This window comes from Lissotriton vulgaris, chromosome 7, assembly GCF_964263255.1.
Source record: "Lissotriton vulgaris chromosome 7, aLisVul1.2, whole genome shotgun sequence".
NCBI lineage: Eukaryota > Metazoa > Chordata > Amphibia > Caudata > Salamandridae > Lissotriton > Lissotriton vulgaris.
The window spans coordinates 718662033-718685322 of NC_141695.1; the positions used below are offsets into that span (position 1 = coordinate 718662033).

The following is a 23290-nucleotide window of genomic DNA, read 5'->3' on the forward strand; positions in this document are numbered from 1 at the left end:
ACAAATTTCCACCCACCCCACGTTCCTCATAGCCTTCCGAGAAAAATGGCACCTCAATTGTGTGGGTAAACCTAGTGCCCGCGACAGGCAAGGGCCCAAAACCTATTGAGGCGACATCAAAATTACCTACCACAAAACAACCTGGTTTTACAAGGAGGGTCTCATGAGTTTTTGGCCCAGGGCTTGGCGGCCATCTCGGGAAACCTACCAAACCCACACATTCCTGAAAACTAGATACCCAGGAGAGTCCAGCGAGGTTTGGCGTGCCTCGGCCCCCCAACTTTTTCCTACCCAGAATCCCCTGCAAACCTTAAATTTAGCTGAAAAAAATCACTTTCTTCTCAAATTTCTGTGTGGGAAAGTTCTGGAATCTACGGGGATCCACAAATTTCCTGCCAACCAACGTTCCCACAGGTCTCCCGATACAAATGGCACCTCACTTGTGTGGGTAGGCATAGTGGCTGCAATAGGAAATGGCCCAAATCGTACTGTGGAGACTTCAAAATTACCTATTGCAAAACTACCTGGTTATGTGGGGGGGTACCTGAGATTTTGGCCCCGGGCTCGGCCGCCATCTTGGAAAAGTTCCAAAGCCAAACATTTCTGAAAACTAGACACCCAGGGGAGTCCTATGAGGTATGGCTTGGTCATTTTTCACCGTGAGATTGAGGTGTGACCACGTTGCGTTTTGCGCAGTTTCCTGTCACGGGCACTAGGCCGACCCACACAAGTGAGGTACCGTTTTTCTGGTAAGACTTTGGGGAACGCAGGGTGGGGAGAAATGTGTGGATCCACGCAGATTCCAAAACTTTCCACCACAGAAATGTGGGGAAAATGTGGCTTTTTAGAAAACATTTTAGGTTTGAAAGGGATTCTGGGTAACATTCTGGATTCCCCAGGGTGTCTAGTTTTAAAAAATGTATGGGTTTGCTAGGTTTCCTTAGGTCCCGGCAGAGCTAGGGTTAAAAAACGACAGCTAAACACTTCGCAAAAAAAGGGTAAATTTCATTGTGAAAATGTGGTGTGTTCACGTTTGGTTTTGAGCCCTTTCTGGCCATGGACACTATGCCTACCCACACAAGTGGGGTACCATTTTTATCGGGAGACTTGGGGTACTTCAGATTTGTAAAGTAACTGTTATTACCTATTGAGTTTTGAGGCATTTCTGCCTTCCAAATGAAAGACATTGTGTGAAAAAAGAAGTCATTTTGAAAAATGACCAATAATTCTCATGCTAATATGAGTACTCCCAATTTTGAAAATGTGCATATATGTACTGTTTCTAAACTCTATAATGTGTACCCATTTCAGAAATACATAGGTGTCTTTCATAACAATTTTTCCATGTATACATTTTCACACAATAATTGCTATAGACCCAGTACATAATAAAAAGCCTTTGCAAATTGCTACTCAGTTTTTGACTCTGGTTCGTCTGGTTCTTGGTGAACCTACAAGTCCTATATATCCCCACAACCAGGAAGGTCCAGCAGATGCAACGGTATATTGCTTTCAAAGAGCTGTCATAATTACAAAACGTTACAGGTGAAAACGTTGACACAAGGCTGTTTTTTTCAACTAATTTTCAATTTTTCTAATATTTAACTGTTCGTTTCTATAAAGAAACCTTAATGGATCTACACAAATGACCCCTTTCTGAATTCAGAATTTTGTCTACTTTTCTAAAATGCATAGCTTTCCAGGATTCATTATTGCTTTCATTCTCATTTTTACCATTAACTGTAAGGAGGTTGAAAGCACTAAAAATAGCAAAAATAGGCTATGTCCCAGAAAAATGCAAAAACTGTGTAAAAAATGTTGTTACTCTGACAAAAGACTGTCATTCCCTAAAAGCTGGCAAAATGGTGATTTCAGCCCCACAAACCCTTTTTTGATAACATTTGCATGGAAAACCCCAGACGCTTTCATTTGTAGCCCGTTTTTCCCACTTTTCGGGGAAGAAAAAAACATTTACTGTATTTTGGCTAATTTCTGGGACCCCTCCAAAGGAATCCACAGACACTGGGTACCTTTAGAATCCCCATGATGTTGGAAGAAAAGGACGCAAATTTGGCGTAGATACCTTATGTGGTCAAAACGTTACAGGGGCCTAAGAACGCACTACCCCAAATAGCCAAAAAAAGGCTTAGCACAAGGGGGGGGAGGCCTAGCAGCGAAGGGGTTAATGACTGATTTACACACATGGCACCAGATCCACGGCCACCGCATCACATGGCCATTGAATGCACAGAGTTAAATTTTAGAGTATGTCCTTTTCAAGGGAGCGGCACGGAGATGGTCTCACTCCACATTTTTCATTGTCCCACTAGGAGAGTGATGACCTTCATTGAAGACGTGCACTTGCAATGTGCTACTAGTGACCCTCAGCCGCGGTCCGTGGAGGGAGTTCCGTGGGGAAGACAGGCGGGGGAGGTGGGGGGTGGTAAACACCAGAATATGGATAATTGCAAGTAAGTAAACAATTAAAGTAATAAAAACGAATTTCGTAGCGCGCCCTGCATCGCATTTTGCAATGCAGGGCGCACTACAAAATTAGTTTCATTAATTTATTTGTTTACTTACCTGCAATCATCCATATTCCGGTGTTTACCACCCCCCACCCTGCCCCGCCCCACCTGTCTGCCCCATGAAACTCCCTCCACGGGCCGCAGCTGGTGACCCTGGCCTAAAGCACATAGGTTTTCAGTGACAACATCACAACCGTAAGTCCTGTTCCCTGCGCCGCTGACATCAGCCGGATATTCTGTTGTCGTTTTAAACCTGGTACGACTTCTCTTCTCCGTAACCCTAAAGTTCCAGTGTGTATCGATGGGAAGAGCATTTCACATTTGGGAGCATTTATTTTGGGATTAGGTATATTGCACTGCTTACCTGGTGCAAAGGCGAAAACGGCACAACATTCTCCAGTGGAGGCAACTGCAGTAACCAGTGAACGTTTTTTGTCAAAGTACTGTGACAGTATGGTAACTGTTGGAATGAAACTTAAAGAGTATCCCAAACCTGTGGAAGAATGGAAAGGACAGGTGTGAGAATCTGTTGAAACATGTATTCTTTACATGGCAGTAAACTCTTCAGAGCGAAAGGAAGCAAAGAGAGAAAGAAGGACGTGTAAGATGGGGAAACAGTGACAAGGTGTAAGATGGGGAAACAGTGACAAAGGTGTACTTGAAGAGGACTTCTTGGTTCCATGTGTAGATTCCTTACCCCCTATTTTTTTATTTTACAAATTATATACGGTTTTTAGGACACAAGATTACAGTGGCCACTGAAATCGAAATGGCTGGTTTCACAAGGAGGGTCTTATGAACATTCTTGGTACGGATAGCGGAACATCGTCACTTTAGAAAAGTATGTACTTGCGTTAGAAAAAGAGTCCTACCAGCAGAAAAATAAACTAGTGTGTCCATTCACGCCCATACCTCTTTGCAAACAACGTACAGAATTACAAAACTCTAGTACTTTACTTTGAAGATTAAATACCAGTAGTTTTGTAATACCTCTCCTGGTCTTAAACTTGTTCGAAGACAAAAAGAATATGTTGGGAAGCTCTGTGTAATAGAGAGATCATGAATTTGTAGGACTTGTGTTTACTGGTTTTATGTATGATGTCTGAATGTGATGCATAACACCGGCCCTCCCATACTAAACAACTGGATCACCCCCTATAGACCCACGAGAGCGCTTCGCTCTGAGCACGGAAACCTCATTACGATCCCCAAGGTGAAAAAGGCCCGCATAGGTGGCCGCCGCTTCTCGGTAAACACTGGAAACAAGTGGAATGCACTCCCTTTGAGCCTCAGAACAGAACCCAACCTCCTCCGGTTCAGAAAAGCCCTCAAAACTCTACTCTTCCCCTAAACTGTCACTTTTCCGGACTACACCCCTTCGTGAGTAAAAAGGTTTTAGCGCTGGGATACCCACTGGGTGACTACGCGCTCTACAAGACTTTAAATAAAATAATAAAATTTAAATAAATGTGTCTTTAGCAAGCAGAGGCAGTGATGAAAGTTATTAAATAATCATTTTCCATAAAATGACAAAAAATGTTGGTGTGATGATGACGAAAACATAACTGCAAATTTGTTTACTCTATGGAAATAAGACAAATATTGTCCCGCCACTACTTCAGTTTTTCTGATTAATTGAATTGAATAGGCATTTATAAAGTGCCGGCTGTCACTCCTGAAGGAGCATCCTGGAGCTAGGCGGAAGAAAGTCAAGGAGGACAGGGGGGACCCTATATGAGAGATAAACAGAGTTAGTCTGAAGATCCCAAGATCCAGGTCTTCAGAGCCCTCCTGAACTGTGTTCCTGTTTTAAGCAACCTCAGGTGTGTTGGCATGAGATTCCAAGCTTTGGTTCCTAGTGCGGCTACAGTTTTTCCTCCCTTGGTTTTAACCTAAAACAGGGGGGTTTGAGGAGGTTAGCCGATGAGGATCTGAGAGTCCTTGCCGTGGTGTAGGGAGTGAATCTAGCTGAGAGGTACGTTGGGCCTAAATTTAAGGATGCTCAGAAGGTGATTAAGAGTATTTTGAAAAGCATTCTCTTATGCAGTGGTAGCCAATGGAGGGTTTTAAGAGCTGCTGAGGCGGAGGACCTACGTGGTAATTTTAGAACTAGGCAAGCTGCCTCGTGTTGTACCACTTGTAGTCTCTTTAGTGTTGGTTTATTTGCTGCCGCTAATAAACTATTGCAGTAATCTAGATGTGAAAGTATAAGTGCCACCGCAACTGTCTTCCTTACAGAGAGAGGAATAAAGATGAAGAATTTTTCTAGTGTCTTGATTATATTAAAACAAGTCCCTGCCACCGTCAAGGCGTGTGGTCGGAAGGAAAGTGAGGTGTTGAATTGCACTCCCAAGTTCTTTGCTATTTTGACAGTATTTGGGGGTGCTGTTGCATCTTAGAGCCACCACACACTTGGCTGGAAGGGATTGTCCTTTCCTATCAGGAGGATCTCGGATTTTATCTGTATTGCACCTGAGATAGTTGAGCGTCATCCACTGGAGGACCTCTGTTAGGCATAGTTTGAAATTAAGTTCTGCCTTGGTGGAATCTATATCTAGGGATAGGATCAATTGTGTGCCGTCTACGTAGGGCGTTACTTCAATGTCAAAAGAAGATATCAAGGAGATGAGAGTGCCATGTATATATTGAATAACAGAGGGCTGAGAGACGAGCCCTGTGGTACTCCTGATGTGGTGGGACGTTCGGCAGAGAGGAGCCTTCCAAGAGTCACTGCTTGCCTATGATTGGTAAGAAAGGATCTAATCCAGGCAATACAGTGTTTGAGATGCCAGTAGACTTTAGCCGTGCAAGGAGAATGCCATGTGAAATGGTATCAAATGCGGCAGACAGGTCGAGTAAAATCAAGATTGCCTTCCTGCCTTTGTCAGCCATAGATTTTAGTGTGTCCGATATTTCTAAAAGTGCAGATTCTGTTGAATGCTTGGGACAGAAACCCGATTGCCGCGAGTGAAGGATCCTGGCGGTTTCAAGGAAGTTAGAAAGTTCTCTGTTAACTCGTCTTTCTATGATTTTACTCAATATCGGTAACAGTGATATTGGACAGAGATTAAAAAGATTAGATGAGTCTATATATTTTTTTTTCCCAGTGGTTTCACTATGGCCAATTTCCATTCAGCTGGGACTATGCCTGTGGTGAACGAGGAATTGACAATCTGGTTAATCACCGGGTTAACAATATTTATGATTTGGTTAAGGATCATGGGAGGGCAAGCATCAGAAGAAGAGCCTGATTTACAGGCAGCGATTGCTCTACATGTCTGCTCAAGCGAGACTGTTTCAAAAACTTGGAGTGAGGGATTGATGCTAGTGGGGTCAGGCTCTAAATCAAAGTCCAAGTTTTGCGTAGGGATTGTGGTGGTCTTTTTGAATGTTCTTGAGTTTTTCCTCGAAGAAGATCGAGATCTGAACACATAACATCTGAGTCTGGGTAATTTCTCTACTCAGTGTTTTGGGGTCGATAAAGTACTTTATAATTGAGAAGATGGTTTTCTGATCTTGGTGAGCCTCGAGTATTTTGTTAGAGTAATACTCTTTTTTGGCTAATTTAATGTGTGTGTGGTATTGTCTCCTACTTATTTAAAATCTTTTTTGGTCTGCTGGGTCATAGGGTCTTCTCCACTTACGTTCCAGTTGCTTACATAGATGTAGTTGAGCTAAGGCAGGAGTATACCAAAGGTCTTTGTGGGTTTTGGCTTTCTCTTTCTTATTAGGTTGTTCCAGTGGGGCTAACTCATCGCTTATTAGTGGGGCTAACTCATCGCTTATTGAAGTCATCCAATTGTGGAATAGTTGCGAGTCTTCTGAAGTTTTGCCTGTTAAGACAGGGGCGCGAGCATGAGCAATAGTGGGCAGCTCTGAGTTGGTAACTAATTGCGCCCACTTACGCTTTGGATGCGGGGAAGGAATTTGCTTAGCAGGATATTTCACAATTGGTATCTTGATGCTAAGGGGGATAAATTTGTGGTCTGACCAAATATGCAGGATGGGGGTGTCAATCGTTAGCGAAGTGAAATTAAAGCAGACTCCATCCAATGTGTGACCCGCCTGGTGTGTCGGAGTATCAACTGATTGGTTCATTCCAAGGGATTCTATTATCTCAAAGAATTGTCCACTCCAGTCCAATTTCTGCATTCTAGGTGGAGAATAAGGTCCCCTAGGAGAGTGAAATTGGCGTACCTGAGCAGGAAGTGGCTTAAGGTGTCTCCTAGCACTACAGGATGGCTGCCTCGTTCGCATTAACACCACCATCACTGGTATTAGTTTGATGCTTTGTCTAGAATGCAGTACCTGAATAAGGTTCGGCAGCGTGGCTGCGGCTGGCAGCGTTCTGGACGCGGACGGGCTTGCCTTTGGCGCGCCCACTGCGAGTCTGCATTGGCAGGCACATTAAATGCTATGCACTTGTGTCAAACAAGGGCTCCCTGTTTACGTAAAATATAAACAATACCCCTAGGTCAGGGAAAATACACAGTGGAAAAAACAACCTAGGCGGAAGTTTTTAGATTGCATACACAATGGTCACAGGACAAAAAATAGAGAAGGACAGTTTCCAAAAAAGAGTTTGAACTTTTTTTGTAAATGCAGTACCTGAATAAGGTTCGGCAGCGTGGCTGCGGCTGGCAGCGTTCTGGACGCGGACGGGCTTCCCTTTGGCGCGCCCGCTGCGAGTCTGCATTGGCAGGCACATTAAATGCTATGGCCTGCCAACCACTGGAGTGCAAACTGTCGCAAGATGGCAGGTCTAAAACGGGCCTTTTCTCCTCCCCGAAGCGAGATCAGAACATTCTAACTGTAGTTAGTGGAATACTCCGATAGTCGACAAACATCCTGAAAACATTTTGGAAATGTGTTTAAAAGAGCAGAGAAATATAATGATAGCCCGAGGTAGAGGTTGTAAGTCTATAATTATATTTATCTGATCTTTTAAACACATTTGTCTATCACTGCATCTACCTATCTTTCTATACTCGTTTGCAAAATGTTTCCAGGATGATTCAAAAACTATTCTCTCCGTTTCATTAAAGTTCAACTTCCCTAATGTCCTGAAAGGCCATAATAAATTATCATTGTCCTCAGTCCAGCTTGGGACAGTTGTGTTGCATTACTATGATTAATGCCATAGTACAATGATAGCTTGTGTTTGTCGTCCTTATAAACTTACCAGATATTAGTCCAATTGTTAAGTACATTTCGTCGACACTGCGTGCAAAAGATGCAGTGACCATTCCGATGCTGACCAGGAACCCTCCGGCCATAACCACTGGTCGGTGGCCAAAACGATTGCTCAGTACTGTTGACAGTGGAGCTGGAATAAAATAAAGGAGAGTTAGTCTTACCAAGACAATGAACCAGTTCTGTTTTTGCAAGTGAAAAGAAAACAAAGGAGGACATTTTTACTTTGTGTATTTTGTTACGTTCACAACCAAGTCCCCTTTTGTCTGGTACATATGCAATATATTCATGACATACTGGTAAAAGCATCAATCAGTTTGTGAATACTTGATGCATGCAATAATTTGACGTCCTGGCCTGTTAATAAATATGTTACCAAGTATAATGTAGGGTGAGATTTCAAGACCTGCGCGCTGCACACTTACTAAAAGATACACCTATTACGAGGTCAAGTGTAAACAAAAGAACTGCTGCTTTCAAGCATGTTTGTGTTTAAGATCATAACTGCAGTATCTCTTAACCCCCTTCATGTTCAACAGGTGTTTGTATCCAGCTTTAAGGCGCTACACACTTATTTGGGGGCAGGGGAAGAGTGCCACTCACCGGTAAATGTCATCACAAACACACATATTGAGATGATCCAGGATATACGACTGTTGCTTTCCTCGAAGTAAGTGATGAGTTCACTGAAGAAGACTCCAAACGTCTTGATGACCCCATACGTGAATACTTCCACAAAGAAGAAGGCAATGGCCACCACCCAGCCCCAGCCTCCATCAGGCACTTTGGTGTAAACTTTTACATTAGTGCAGGTTCTCGCGGTGTCCATGGCAGTCATCCTGAATCTGTAGAGAAAAGATATAACTTAGACTACTTTTGGGGTTTTCTATTTGCATTATATTTTGATCTGTTACTTATTATACAATGAATACTTCATAAGGTTGGAAAAAATGTGCTTCAGCGCTGCATAATGTAGCTCCAAGATCTCACTTTCTGGAATGCTGTCTCGTCATTTTCCCTCACACAACATTCCACAGCCTTTCTGCAGCATTGGTTTCTGCTGCTTTCGTGCATGAGAACCTGTTTGACTCATTAATGTTGCCAAACTCAGAACTTTGCAGTCCATGTGTGGCCCATCTGAGAAAACAAAAAGCATTCCTTCTAGTTTGCCAGTTAGTCCCTGAATTTCTACCACTTTAGGTTGACAGGCAATGTGACATCTCCAACTTGAATTACTATAGATGCATCTAAATGTTCATTTAGACAACTCGTTAGGAATCCAATCTTTAGTCTGTGTGAGGTGTGACAGGAGGAAAACGGTGATAGACTCAGGTCTTTTGAGCCTAAACTCTAAGCAGGCCTTCCTAATGCTTCATGATTATGGAGGGATATTTAAGGACAATACGTAAAGCATTGCTTGAAACTGTCCACCTCAGCCTTCCTGCGTGCCTCTCCCCAACCAAATGCTGCATACTGACTTCCATATTAAGCTAAGTGTGCTCATATACGAAGACGGGTGAATGAACCCCTCCCTTTATTTCCTTTAGACAAGCCCTAAGAGACTAGGGCCCCAAAATCGTTGGTCCTGGCGAAAGCAATACACTTATTTGGGCTGTTCTAGGCCAAAACATGTTGACCCGATCACCAGGTGTTGTGGATCAGCACCACCCTTGTTTTTTTACTTATCTCTATCTTTTCTTCCCCAAAAAAAGATTTACCTACAGGATAGGAGATAATTTGAACTCTCTTACCATTGTCAATATCCAGACAGTCTCCCTCCTGGTGGGGGTTACACAGTCACAGAGAATGGGACACTAGAGTGACAGATCCAACGATGACGCTATCTACCAAACCACACTAAGTGGTGCTCACATACACTGCAGATTGTGACTAATTATTGATTGATAACTACTATTGTATGGAAGCTGAATGAACCTCTGATGCTTCCTCCTCCCTATTGATTGTACAATAACATTTAAAAGACTCACCAAAAATGTATTCCAGTTGCCTTTGTGTACCATTGTGAAACTATCTGAGCGGTTATTGAATTATCCTGAGTTTAGTGATCAAGGTGGAATGGGTAAAAAACTGTTTTATAAATAGCTAGTCCACCCTGTGTCAATAGTGAAACAGACAAGCAAACAGAGCAGTGTTGTAAATCACGTAAAAGGAGCAATTGATCAAAAACAGTAACGTTTTCTTCACGTATGCTTACTGACCCAAGTTTTTAGAGCAGATATTAGAACCAATATCAACGTAAGTAATAGATTTGATGATTTCCCTTCTAAAAAAGATGTATAGAAAAGAGTACATACATGTATTAGAAATCACAACATCAACACAACAAAAAATCACCAAACCAAATGTAGCTATGTGAGGACTTGTTAACAGAAAGACATAGTATTTGGCTGAGCACAGCAGTACTATATTGTGGGTTGCAGACAGCTAGCAGGTAGAAAGCAGGAGAGGTAGGAGAGTGCGCAGCAGAGGACTGGCGGGACCAAGTGGTAAAGGAGAGGGGGGGCCATGAGATGAATCCAGGTCAAGCGAACTTACAAAGAATGTTATGCAGCTTCTGCAATACGAGACCAGCCCAGATGGATCTTCTGGAAATTAAACCGATTGCCTCCCCTCTCTGCACTATCCACAGTCCAATGTGGCATGTGTTCCGTCCCTAATAGCTAAATTTACCTTGGAGCAAAGCTTTAAATGGGATGAAAAATGTGGGAGGGTCTCTGAAAAAAGTGGGAGGGTATTTGAAAGGGGCGTGGCCAAAGAGTAACTATGAATCTTTTCCAAGAGGCTTGGCCTATGCAATTAAGGGAGTGACTTGAAACATGCAATCAGTGGTCATCAAATAGTATATGGAAACACTTCCCAGACAGGATCAAAAGACAAACAGAACCCTTTTAACCCACCCTATGTGGGGTAGCATGCAGCTCATGTAGGCACACCACCCATGCTCACGTAAGAGAAGTAAGAACTATACAAATGTTGCAATACAATAAACTAAAATCCCGTTCTTTGCACATTCTAACACCTAAACAGTAGGTGGGTTCCTCTGAGTTTTCTGTTATTGCATCTAGACATGTCACACAACAAATGCATATCTGCAACACAACAAGCCAAACCTATTTGCTTTGTCAGTCCTTGTTAGCTGTACCAGATAAATGAATAACAATGAGCTTGTTGAGAACAACTAGTCTGTAATGACCACCTTACCATGGCTTGCGTCTAAGCCTGGATCATGCATGTTGCTTCAGAATTTCAAGAAAACAGGTTGGTGGGGGCGGTTTTAGGGTTAGCAGGCAAATAATTGTGCCTTCTGTTCAACAAAGTGTACCTGTTAAGTTTGTATACCGATGTGACCTGTTGTGCTGAGCACCTGTACTGACTGCTCTCTTGTACACCATTGAGCACTTGAACTGACTGCATAGTGTACTGGCATCAGTACGCACCCGCACTGGTTGTAGAGGAGTGTCCACTATCCTAGCGTGACGTGCATCTGTATTCTGTGTAGTATTGTGCACCTGTGCAGGTTGTTGGTGACACGCGTCTTAACGTATACGGCAGCCGGCGTGCATGTTCTGTGGTGTGGCTGCCGAGTTCTGTCCAGTGCATGGAGTATGTTATGTTATGTTATGTCGGACTCCTAATACATCTAAGCTTGAGCTCAGTCTTGCACTGCGTCTCCTCTGTGATGTGGCACATTACCGGATGGAAGCTATCTGCTGCTGTTGCGCAGCCCTCCACCAGAGCCATGTATAACACACGAGGTTTGTTTGCACTGCGCGCACTATTCATCGAGCTCTGTTGAACGCGCAGGCGCTTCAGCCAATCTCAGGACTTCTGCGTTATACAACCGGCGAGTAACAAGCGCGTGCCCTTTTCCATGTAGATTGCGTATAAAGCGGAAATGGTGGGGCTGCGCGTCTTCCAGCAGGAGGAAGCTCAGGAGAGAAGGGTCTAGAGAAGAACCTGCTGCGCACTTAGCAGCAGCGCGCTTAGCTCATTCATCCTTTGTACTAAGCATAACGCAGAGAAACATAAAAGTGCCCAATGCTTCTCCTTTAAAAGGGACACCGCAGAGCCCTGTGATCTTTAGTTGGTAGCACTATTTATATATGTAACGAGTGTCTAGTTTTTACAACTATGTCCTACTTACTTATAATGTAAAGCGCTCTGATACCCTTTAGGGTCATGTTTGCGCTATACAAACTTCATTTTGGAAAAAAGTGAGAAAAATAACCATATCGCGACATTTTAAGAATTCGTTGGCATGAAAACCAGTGCGTGCGCTATAGTATTTATCATCGCCTGTAAAGCTGTAACCTTAGCTTAAGGGTACGGGACGTTCACCGGGCAGGACTGTACAGACGTGGGTTCGATTCGCAGTACGCGCCTTCCGAAGAGCGGGCTCTGTGTGGCTGTGCACCTCTTGGACTGTGCAGCGCTGTGACGCCACTAGCCGGAAATAGCGCCATATATGAAAATACATAAATAAAGTGCACGAGGGAGAGTTCGGATTGAGGTTTCTCTGTGAGGACGGCAGCTGAGAGTCAGTCATTGCCCGGGAGAAGGCTGAGCAGGGACCCTGCTGCAGGGTGTTGACTTGTGCCCTAAACACAGAGGCACTCACGCCGCTACCTTAACTCGCTTCCCTAAACCCAGTGCGAGAATGAGATCCTTAAAGGAATGTTCACAACACAAGGTCGATTATACATAGCCTGGGGCCAAATGTTACCCATGGCTTGCAGCTGATGGCTTACCCCTTCGGTACCCCTTGCATCTTAAGCCGAAGAGGGAAGCAGCGGAATCTCTCAACAGAAACAGGTGCATTAGCGACCCCTTTACTAGTTTTCGTTGTTTCCACGTTTAACTACTTGACCCCGCAGCAGCAAACACCGTGCGGCTGACTGGCTCAGAACGGGACAAGCTGTCTGCCACTGAGAAAAAAAATGATGTGTGGTGTCACTCGATGTCCACGTCAATCTGACATAAAAAAGACATTTTATGAAAGGATGCGGTATTATCACACTCCGGATTAAACATCATCATTTCTGGTTTAAGTTTAGTTTTCCTTCAGCCTTCAATAGAACGTGCTGATGGCATCAGGGCCGGTTCTAGGATTTGCGTGGCCCTGGGCTAAAAGGGAATGTGCGAGGCCCCTCTAATGTAGATAAGTGGCCCCTTGCAAGGAGACCATTCACAGACACTGTGGGAGGCCTATTATCCAGCATTTTGTCGCCCCCCACAGTTTTAACTTTGAGCCCACAAGCATTTCTCACAACTTCAGTCCCATAGGTGTGAGAATTGCTTGTGGGCAAAAGTTAAAACTATGGGGGCGCCGAAATGATGGACAATGGGCCTCCCACAGTGTCTGTGAATGGGTCTCCTTTCAATTGAAGGGAGCGTCTCCCTCCCTTTTGTATCCAGATACCATCCCTGAGAGGCCAAGGGAGGGGGGCCCCTCCATTTCAAAGAAACTGGTGAGTCACCTTTCTTTGAAATGGATCGGTAGGGAACCAACAGGACACATCACCAGTGCGTGGCCCCATGCTGGTGGGCTGAGTGTGAGGCCCTGGGCAGCTGCCCACGCAGCCCATGCCTAGCGCCGGCCCTGGATGGCATGTATGCGCCGGCACAAGGCAGCACAGTGGAAGCCTCCGAGTTGCCGCTGGTCCGCAGTGTAACTGAAAACTGCACCTGGGTGAGAGCATCACTGGCGTTACTATAACACCGGCTACCCAGCGTGCTTTTAAAACAAGTACACAGCGTGATCTCAAAAACACGTAACAACTAAAGTTCCCCTGGATTCTACATAACATTTTTACATTCTGTGAAGGTGCAGCTAAATACAAACGTTCTGTATATGTACTATAATTCTAAGTACTTGTAAACGTCTGTAAAAATCCTATTATGAATATATTATCTCATCTAACAAGTACAAACACGTGCGCTGTGCTTCAAATGGGCCGGTACCAGTGTATATTTTAATAGTTCTATAAGTTGCTAACAACTATTGCTTAAACGTATTTTTTATAGCGGCTGTTAATGACGTGTATGCAGTAAAAAGCAGTACTCACCAGCAGTGTCCTGCGTTGGCAGCAGGTTAGGTCTAAGCCCCCTTGATCTTGACCTTCTCGCGCCCTGTAGCCCCCTGACCTCTTTACCCCCTGCTCCGGGAGGAGGCGAGCTTGAGACAGGACCCCGTGTGCCCGGGTTCGCCCCCAACGCCCCCAGACACACGGCTAATCACTGCCTGCTACTGCTCTCCCTCCCCCGGTCTCTTCTGCACTGCCAGCCCTCGCTGGGTTCTTGGTATATATACCGGCTTCAGCCGGTCTGCAGGAGCGTCCCCGAGCAGCGCGGGAGCGCGCAGCAGTCTGCACCATCGGCCCATAGACAGAAGGATGCGAGCGCTGCTCTCGGTGTGGATGCACGCTCTGGTGTTGCTTGACTCCCAGCCACAGGATACAGCATGCTACAGTGCTGTGATGTGTATAGAAACGATGCAATCCAACATTGCCTGCAAAGAAAAATTGTGTGCGCATCGCTGGTTGCATGGGGTGCACGTGTGACGTACCCTTTAGATCACAAAGGGTGCGGCTCATTTAAACAATTATTGTAGGCACAATGCCTTACAAGTCTACCATCCTCACTATGCATCCATAACCTACTGATTAGCCTACCCCATCCCTAACCGCCCCACCTCACAGAACCCACAACTCGACTTCCTGTCACTCTATTCTACCTCCCAAACGTTACTTCTTAAAACTGTAATCTTTAACTCCCTGCCTTCTGCAAGTGTAAACTTACATCCAACTTACTCTTTAAATTGCCTCACCCACTCCGACAGCAATAACACAGATTCAAACCAAGGAAACACCCCCCCCCCCCAACCTGCTCCTCCAGAACAAATCATGTACAACAGACACCCTTTTTGTGCACCTGATCCAAATACTTTTCACCTCTCACATAAAACCCTTCCACCCATGCCAAATAAAGGTTTGGGTGGGTGGGCCACATTTTGACCTATGTTGAGGTTCCAGCCATCGTGTCACCTTACCACAAAACGGTGGCTGGTAGCTCAATCCACTTTAACTCAATCCTTCCCCACTCCTGCCTACCAATATAGCCCAAAACTAGCTGCAGTCCTCTGGACCGTATGTTTAGAGGGAAACGTAGGGGCTACTTCTTATCACTATGTTTGCTAGGTAACTTACATTAAATTAATATAATGGATATTTACTTTTATCCTCTTCTCCCTTAACCCACGCAGATAAACGAATATTTTTGATGAGATGCCATACAAAAACAGGAAGCTCTTTAAGGATTTTCCTTATTTATTTAATTTTTAATTTTTTCTCTTTTCTTTTTTCCTTAGAGTTTCTTGGCAATAGAACTACTACACACTCTTCTACTAAAAAGAGGATACTAGTAGGTAAGCCCCGTATGTTGCTCAGTAACATTTACTGGGATGTAGTTATACACTACAGTTGGACTGCCACATAACGGCATGTTAAACAAGGGTGGCCATGGGATGTAATTACTTCCCTTAACTTTATGACTTAATACAATTTAGGTTATTCACTCTCACATTTAAGATCAAGTAATGCTTATATTATCCATTTCCTTGCCTTTCATAGACGACAGACGGAGGTCCCCACTACCTTTCTACCCTGGTTCCACTGCTATTGGATTATTATCCTTATTGGGAAGTAAGTGTCATGATCCTGCCCTTCACTTACAGTTTTACACCTAGCAATTTTTCTTTAAAATTAGGAGTGCACCAGCCCTTATCATCCTTCATTAGGAGACCTTATAAACTCTTGTCTATCCTACAGGTGGCTTGAATGTACAATATTGAAACACCTTATACTACTGGTGTGATTCGGTTTTAGTCAAATTCGAATAGACCTATACTGCCAATCAGAAAAATTGATCTGCTGGAACAGAATCCTAAACGGATAGGTGTCTGAAAAACGTGGTATGTCAAAATTTCTCAACTTCATTCCAGACAATGGAATTAATAGTGGCTTCTTGAGTGTTTTTACATGTGGCTTATCTCCTTTCTTTCAGTCATTTTTCATTAATGATCTCTCGTTGATCACTCTTAGATGCCATATGTACCATAATATAACATCACGGATATACTTACGCACCCCTCGACGACGGGAGAAGATCCAGGGACAACACCGTTAGTTACCATCTTGGTATGATTGCTCTCTTGTCCTAAATGCACATTTTTTTAGCTTCTTTCCCCCCTTCCCTGTCTTTTGACTTTTGGGGCTTTCAATCCTTAACTTTTACGGTGACCAATAAGCCTAGGGTGTGGGGGCAACCAAAAATAGAGGGGCATGCCGATATGGAGAATGATGTGCAAAAACTAGTAACATGTTTTTCTTTAAAACAGTATTATCTTTTCTTATGTAAATGGTGAAGACGTTAATGATATAAATGAGGATTATAAATGAGATATTGTGATGTTTTTAAACCAGACAGAAAATCTCGACAAAGGACGTTTATTTTTCGCAATTACAACAGCTAAAAAACTGTGTTAATAAATTTTCTTTCTGATACAATTCAGTCAGTTTTATATACACCCTAATTTGTTGGCATTGTGAATATAGGATCTGTACTAGATTCAAATTTGTCATAGAACTGTTGATGAAGCCTGGTATTCTTTGCACTAGCCTAGTTGCTTTTTAAAGATCTATTAACTTAAGTTTTAATTGTATGTCTTGTATATTGTCTTTTTTGTAACAGCCCTGAAGAAGTCCGGGCCGCACTGTTCCCATGAGGCACAGGGTCAAGACTGATTTGCATATAGCTGTGTCTGAACTGGGGTGGTGAAGTGAGCTAAAGAACGATGATGGATCCAACCCAGATCTGTGACTGGGGGTGAGTGTCTGAAAATGTTCAGCGCTCCGTCCATCATCTCCTTGTGTTTGCCTGAATTTTGCTGCCTGCTCGTTCTTTTAGCTGAAAGTGGAGTGGGATGTTCATAGGATCAGAACTAATGTCCTGAGACTCATTATACCGGCGAGGCTTTGCCCTGGAACCGTATCTTGCTGTTATACTGGGTACTGCGTGGGGTCGAGCTGAGATGCCCCAGATGTAGGCAAGACGGAGCTGATTTTATACACCTGGCGTGGGGTTGCGCTGCTATATTTTGCTTCTGGCACAGGGTGGTGAAGGTGCTCCTAGACAGAACTCTTGATAGAATTGAATGCACCCCAGAAATATGTTTGTTGGGGCTTCTAAAAATAATTAAACCATGTAATCAACACATGATTACTATATATACCTTGTTTGCCAAACGCACTGTTGCACTGCATTGGAGTACTAGGAAGGTGCCCACCTTGGTAAAGTGGATTAGAGACCTTGTCTACTGCCAAAGAACAAATGGAGGCATATGCAGAGGAGCTCCCAGCAGCTTCTAGGCCTAAGGACTGTTGGGTGCCACTCACCACGTACCTGCTAGAGCACCCGGACATGGTATAAATATCTGTGAAAAATTTGGATACATGGGCTGAATTCTGTTAGTTAGATCTAATAAGTCACACTGCTCTTAATTGTGATACAAATGTTACATCGTGCCTTATCTGCTCTGCCTTTTGTTTTCTGGACTGGGTTGGGGGGAAGTGGCTGGTTGGGGGAAAAAATGGCTGCATGATATGTCTTTTTCATTGTTATGCAATGTGGGCCTAGGTGCACGCTGCTGGGTGTACCTTGCAGTTCAATAAATAGTTTTCTTTTTTTTTAAAAAGGCTTCTTCACATCCTCACTGTCAAAGCTGTGGTTTAGTGCTTTTGCCTTCCTACACTGGTTAGGAAGAGGTACTGACTCGCTGTTCCAGAACATGGGCTGGTCTGCCAGCGCAGACGGGTTTTGCGCACCGGCCCTGCCGCTGTTTTGGATATATGTCCCACCTGCCGTGGTAGGGTGAACGATGCACCCCAGCACCTATGACACGTTGGATAGTGCCTGGCCTGCCATTGTGGGCTCATGAGCATATACCTGCATTCCCTGTGTTCTAACCTCTGGGTCAGGCCTGTCGGTGCAGTCTGTATCTGCATACTTCCATCTATGGTGCTAGCGGCAAGGTGCCCGATCTGCCATCGCTGTCCGGTAATGCGCAACAGTACCCGTGCGCAACCATACCCATGACTGGCTGGGCAGGGCAGTGTGCGCACACTGGCTCCAAAGCGGCTAGGGCCTGTGTAAGCTATTTGCCTGGCCTGTCCTTGTCGCATGATGGTGCGTAAGCCCTTTCTATCCATGTTGGGAAGCAACGCTGATTCTATGTTATGAAACATGGGCCGATATGTCATTGCAGACCAGTGGGTGCGCACTCTCATTGATAGTGAGTAAACTCATGAACAGCGTGCCAGTGAAGACCGCTGTGAGCGTACGCCTGCGCCTATGATGCCCATGATTGCATGTGCTGCCTGCCAATGCAGGTTAGTTCATGCTCACAGACACGTGTGTGTTAAACCAGTGTCCCGCCACTGTGCAGACTTGGGTGGGGGGGGCGCACTGGCACCACTTGTGTTGGGTACTGTGTCCCTCCTGCCATCGCAGGTCAGGGGGTGCAATAGCGCACGTGCGCCCAGGTAGTGAGGAATACCTGTGTGTGTTTTCCCTACCTATGAGGCCTACTCTGCCCGTAAGTTGATATGGGGAAGTGGTTGACAATATGTTGCACTACATTGGTGGATTGGAGTGGAGTAGCCTCATGGTATTTCATATCTGTGGATTCACAGTGCCAAAGCCTTTCCATTAGTAAAGGGGTTTTTGGCATAACTTGCTTAGAAATGCCACTTATAGAATATGGACATTTCAATGCTCCAAGAGTCTGAGGGACCGTGGTGTCCGCTCCAGTCGACAACAGGGGTCGGGGGAAGCACATCTGTGCATCCCCCATGCAACAGCCATAAAACATTAGCATCCCAAGGAAACGCCAGACCTCTGCCTTTTGAGGGCCTAATGGGATGGCTTGAAGATAGAGGGTGTACTTTTACAAACACAAGGGAACCCAGAAGGTAGGTAAGGACCTTGGGTAGCAGTTTAATATTAGAACAGTGGTCCTTAAACGAAACAGGGAAGTAATTAGAATAAATATAGACTTGAATCGGTACTATATTGCGAGTGTCCAGCCAGACAATCGATTTAATAAATCAAAAATGTCAAAGAACAAAAATACAAAACACAGCAATAAAGTGGGACACAATCCTGCACCCTACATGAACACATGATAAATGCATTTAGGACAAAGACATATCAGGCAAGGTGGGGTAGCTTGTGGAATATTGAGCACAATTTCTGACAAGCTTACAGAAACAGTAACTGCACTTTTTTATCAAGTGCGATTAACGTGCCAACTGTTTACATTAGTCCACGACGTTTCGATCCTTTTCAACAATAATAGGATCATCATCAGGATAGTTAAATTGCAAGCCTGAATCAAATAAATGAAAATAGCCTGGATTGTGCTTCCAGGGAAGATCTGTACGCGGCCTCAAGGGGGGCTGGAGCCGTAGTTAAGATGGTTCTGGGGATAAGTTGGTGACGGGAATCGGTAGTTTTCAGCAACCCGTAATAGTCAGTTCAGATGATATGCTTGTGGCAATACACGGAATGGGAGATCCGATGCTGGGTGACCGGGAACCCAAGAGGTTGTGGCACCTAGACTCCAGTGGCTGGATCATGGCCCCACTAAAATATGAAGATCTAGATTCCAAGACCCCAATGCAGACAGGCCTTCAATTTAGGGAGACATCTGTGGTTGAAAGTGAAAACCCCCTAAATCAACCCAATTTTAAAGACAAAACAGTATAACTTCGGGTGCCATCCTTCAGCAAAAGGTGAGATGCACTTGTGGGAACGTGGGACTGAGAACCCAGACCGCGTGGTGCACATTGTCGGAGGGCTCTGTTGTGCACAGGGAGGATAACTGTTCGAATAGAGACTGGAAGACCTGCTGAAGCATGGTGCCCTGAAGTGTACTCTCCAAGGGCCCAACCGTGGTCCTCCTGCATTGTCAAAGATCTCAGGGACATCAAAGTTATCCCTTGAGAGACCTACACCATCTACCTGTAACATCGGGAGAGCAGTGCCCTCTCAAGTGCCCACTTCGGCTACTGAATCTAAACTGGTAGAGTGGTGTGAGTGTTGACCTGAGACTTATGTTTATAAACCAGATTGCCTAGTGCGGAGCCCCTGAAATCTGCCCTATCTAAGGCTTACGGTTCCCCTACTGCGAGGACCGTGACATCATAAGCGTCCAGTGGTGGTGAGAGGATTCACCAGCGGTTGCAAGACCCTGCATGGCCCGTTTTGTCAATCATGTCACATTTCCCCAATGCGGCACGCCGGCAGCATGCTCATTGCGTGCGGTGTCCAATTCAAAGAGTGCGACCCTCATAGGTGGTGGTGTACCCGGAGTAGTGCCTCATTCTACCTCATGTGGCTCTGCTGATTGTGCGCCTCTTTGTGTGTGAACGGACTGGTCTGGTGCAACCTGTATTGTTGTACATCGGATGTGGTTCCTCATTTTCAGGGAGGTACGGAATTGCAACTGTGTGCTGTGTGTGTGACCAGATTTGACTGGTGCAACCCACCTCGACATGCACTGGTCATTGTGCCTCCATCCAGGGAGTAACGGAATTTGCATCTGATCGTGTTTGAAACCTGAAGTGCCTGGTGCGACTCATCCCTATATGCAGCAGTCACTGTGCCCGGATTGCCTGGGCATGACCTGGATCATTGTGTACTGAACGGAGGGCCTTATCCTACTGAGAGACTACCCTGTGTTACTCCTCATTCATCGGTTGTTCCCTTGTTGACCCTCATCACAGCGGACTAACTGCCCTCCCCACACCTGGCCCCACCCAAAGACATCTTGGCACCAGGTAGTAGCGAGAGGGGTTGAAGAAAAGCTCTGAGCCAGTTTGGAAGCGGGTCAAGAGACTGTGTGACTCCTCTGTGTTTTGAGACTTGTGGGTGAACTTCCCGAGTGGCCGTTCACCTCACCCCTGTTTACATCTACTTCCTAATTAAAACTGTTACATATTCCCACCTGTTTCCCGAGGACACAGACTAAGTGTGACTTCGTCCGCATGCGGTCCAGTGTCCATGCGGCAGGGCTTATTATCTTCCATCCGGGTGTATAGGACACTCAGGGCAAACTAGACGTTGAATGGAAGCTTGGACCAAGGAGTCTGCAGAGTGTGAACCATTTAGCTTCTGGCTACCAGTGGCACCTCTTTAGGGTACTGAGTGTGTATATGTGTGTAAGAGCATGGCATTTGGACTGGCCGATCATACAGAACTATGAATTTCATTTAAAATGTGAGTTTGTGGCTGCTGCCGGTAGGGATTACAACTTAGAAAGGTAATCGTCTAATATTTACAAAGGATGAATTGTTTTTAATGTTCTGTCTTTTTAACCTTTATGGCTGTACCATCAAATTCCTAGTTATGAAATGCCTGGATTAACCAAGAGTAACAGGCTAAGCAATCATTGTCAGGGTGGTTCATAAAGTAGTCTTCTATTAACGGAATTAATCGCCTGTGTTGCAATACTCAAGTCAACTCTGATTAGCCACCGTGGAGGGATTTAGGACACATGATTTCGTTTTTAAAGTATACAATTTTTACCAATTTTAATGCAAGATAATAGTTGTATGTTATTTTTCATCAAAGTGTACTTTTATGGTTTTCATGTAAAACCGAATAAAGATATTTTTATTTATTGATAAACTCAATTATCAAAAACCACAGGTCTAATCACTAACCTTGGGTTCTAGTGTCACACGCTACTAGTAGTAACGCGCTTTAAAGTATTGTCATTGGAAGTAAGTACTAAATAAATCCAATTACAGCACAATACAGATAGCTGAGGCTGTTCTTTATTTTTCTTATAACCCTGACATGGCCTTGTGACATACAAAAATTAAAAATTAGATAAATAGAAATTATTTTTTTTAAAAAGCACAATAAACATTTTATATTTCATTCACTACCTGCACGTTTTTCATATTTAAAAGGGGTGATTTCTCTAAGAGGTGTTTCAATGACAACATTCTTAAATAAACTAATACTTGGTACTCAAACTTTAAAGCTTCTGTTTTCACAAAGTAAGTAAAACAACCTAGGTGTATTTTTTGTAAATTGATAATGGTTTGCTATTAATGTTTTTGTTTCCTGCTAGTGGTTTTTAACCGGAACCAAATAATAGAAATTACCTCCCTCAAGTCATTGGCGATGTAGTCACTAGTTTAAGCCCTCACTCAATACTCCTATGAACCGTCAGTTTAGGGCTTTAAGTGGGTTGAAAAAACTGGGGAGTCTTTCAAAGGGCCGTGGCAAATGTAATTAACCCCTTCTATGCTCATGACGGAATGCGAATTCCGCGGGCGGGGCCATGACGGAACCGCTCCGTCATGAGCACAGCTCAACCGCGGCTCGTGACGGAGCGGCTCCGTCACGAGCATGTGAGCGCCGCTCGGCCCCCCCGCCCCATTAGCGCTGCGGCGGAATTCCCGCCGCAGTGAAGGGGTTAAGGGCGTGTCTTAAAAACACAAGCTAAAAATCTGTGCGTAGCATAATGTGCCGCCTGGCTTGTATTTTGCTGTTTCTGTCATTGCATCCAGATATATGATACAACAAGTAACATCATACCTACAACAAGGCAGGACTATTAGCTTTGTCAATGGTTGTTTATTGCATAAGATAAACCAGCAGCAACTATGGCTTGTTGTATATAATATTGAAAAAGCTTCCACTTAAAGCCCTGCTGACACCACGACGATGTTGCTGCTCCTGAATTTATTTCAAAAAGAGAACGGAAATCCAGAGAGAAAATGACTCTCTTTAAAGGATTTTCCTTCTCCTACAACGCTCACCTGCATGATGTCATACTATAACTTCTCCACTAGTGAGAAGTGAGCAGTGTGAGCAGGTGCACATCGAAGTGCCTGCTGCGGTCACTGCAGTCCGGGAAAAAATGGACCACCTGTGCCAGGGCACAAAGCAGAGCCCGATGGAGACCCGTTTCGAGGCCCCTTTAAAAAAACTGCTGGTGCTCAGACCCGGTGAGACCCGGCCCACTTAAAGTCCTGCGTCAGTTCCCTCTGCATTGAAAGAGGTTCAGGTGCACCTCTTCCTTGGTCCAGCTCAAAGTGAATGCTGCCAAAGGGTTAAGCACACCCTTGGAGGTCGCATTCCAAAAGTATGCCCAGCATACAGTGACTGTATATGGAAACAGGTATGGTGGTTCACAAGGTGATGTCACGACGCGGTTCAAAATAAAGGTATGTTATGTTATGTTACGTGAATTTGTACTGCGCACAGCTGCCCCAGCCAAGGGGCGTCCCGGCGCATGTCAAGGTAACACGCAACAACCACAGGAAACACAACAGCTAAAGAGGAGGAACCAGGTTAAAATAAGAAAGTTTTAATAGCCTTACGGAAGGAAAAAAGATCCTCCAACAACCGAATCTCCACCGGGAGGGAATTCCACAGTTCGGCTGCTTTGACCCGGAAGGAACGACCACCAACAC

At 44.6% G+C, this 23290-nt stretch overlaps 2 protein-coding genes across 4 annotated transcripts in view; one reads left to right on the top strand and one right to left on the bottom strand.

Moving 5' to 3' along the window:
- The window catches only part of LOC147702318 (monocarboxylate transporter 7-like), a 34205-nt gene extending 20096 nt beyond the window's left edge, over positions 1-14109 (bottom strand). Inside the window, exons 1-4 of one of the 2 annotated variants that reach the window (XM_086930949.1) lie at positions 13808-14109; positions 8325-8566; positions 7711-7854; positions 2893-3021 (exon numbers count right to left, since the gene is read on the bottom strand). In XM_086930949.1, coding sequence (XP_086787075.1) covers positions 2893-3021; positions 7711-7854; positions 8325-8559 — 508 coding nt within the window. In that variant the 5' untranslated portion in view covers positions 8560-8566; positions 13808-14109. Of the gene's footprint in view, positions 1-2892; positions 3022-7710; positions 7855-8324; positions 8567-10277; positions 10405-13807 lie in introns of those variants that run through there. The other variant, XM_086930950.1, reaches the window with a different exon arrangement.
- ARSG (arylsulfatase G) overlaps positions 1-23290 on the top strand; it is a 2325381-nt gene that overhangs the window by 563516 nt on the left and 1738575 nt on the right. The window contains exons 4-7 of one of the 2 annotated variants that reach the window (XM_086930958.1): positions 15109-15165; positions 15371-15442; positions 15569-15711; positions 15842-15937. The exons of the other annotated variant lie outside the window; for it this stretch is intronic. The gene's annotated coding sequence lies outside the window, so the exon portion shown is untranslated. The remainder of the gene's footprint in view (positions 1-15108; positions 15166-15370; positions 15443-15568; positions 15712-15841; positions 15938-23290) is intronic. 2 annotated transcript variants of the gene reach the window in all.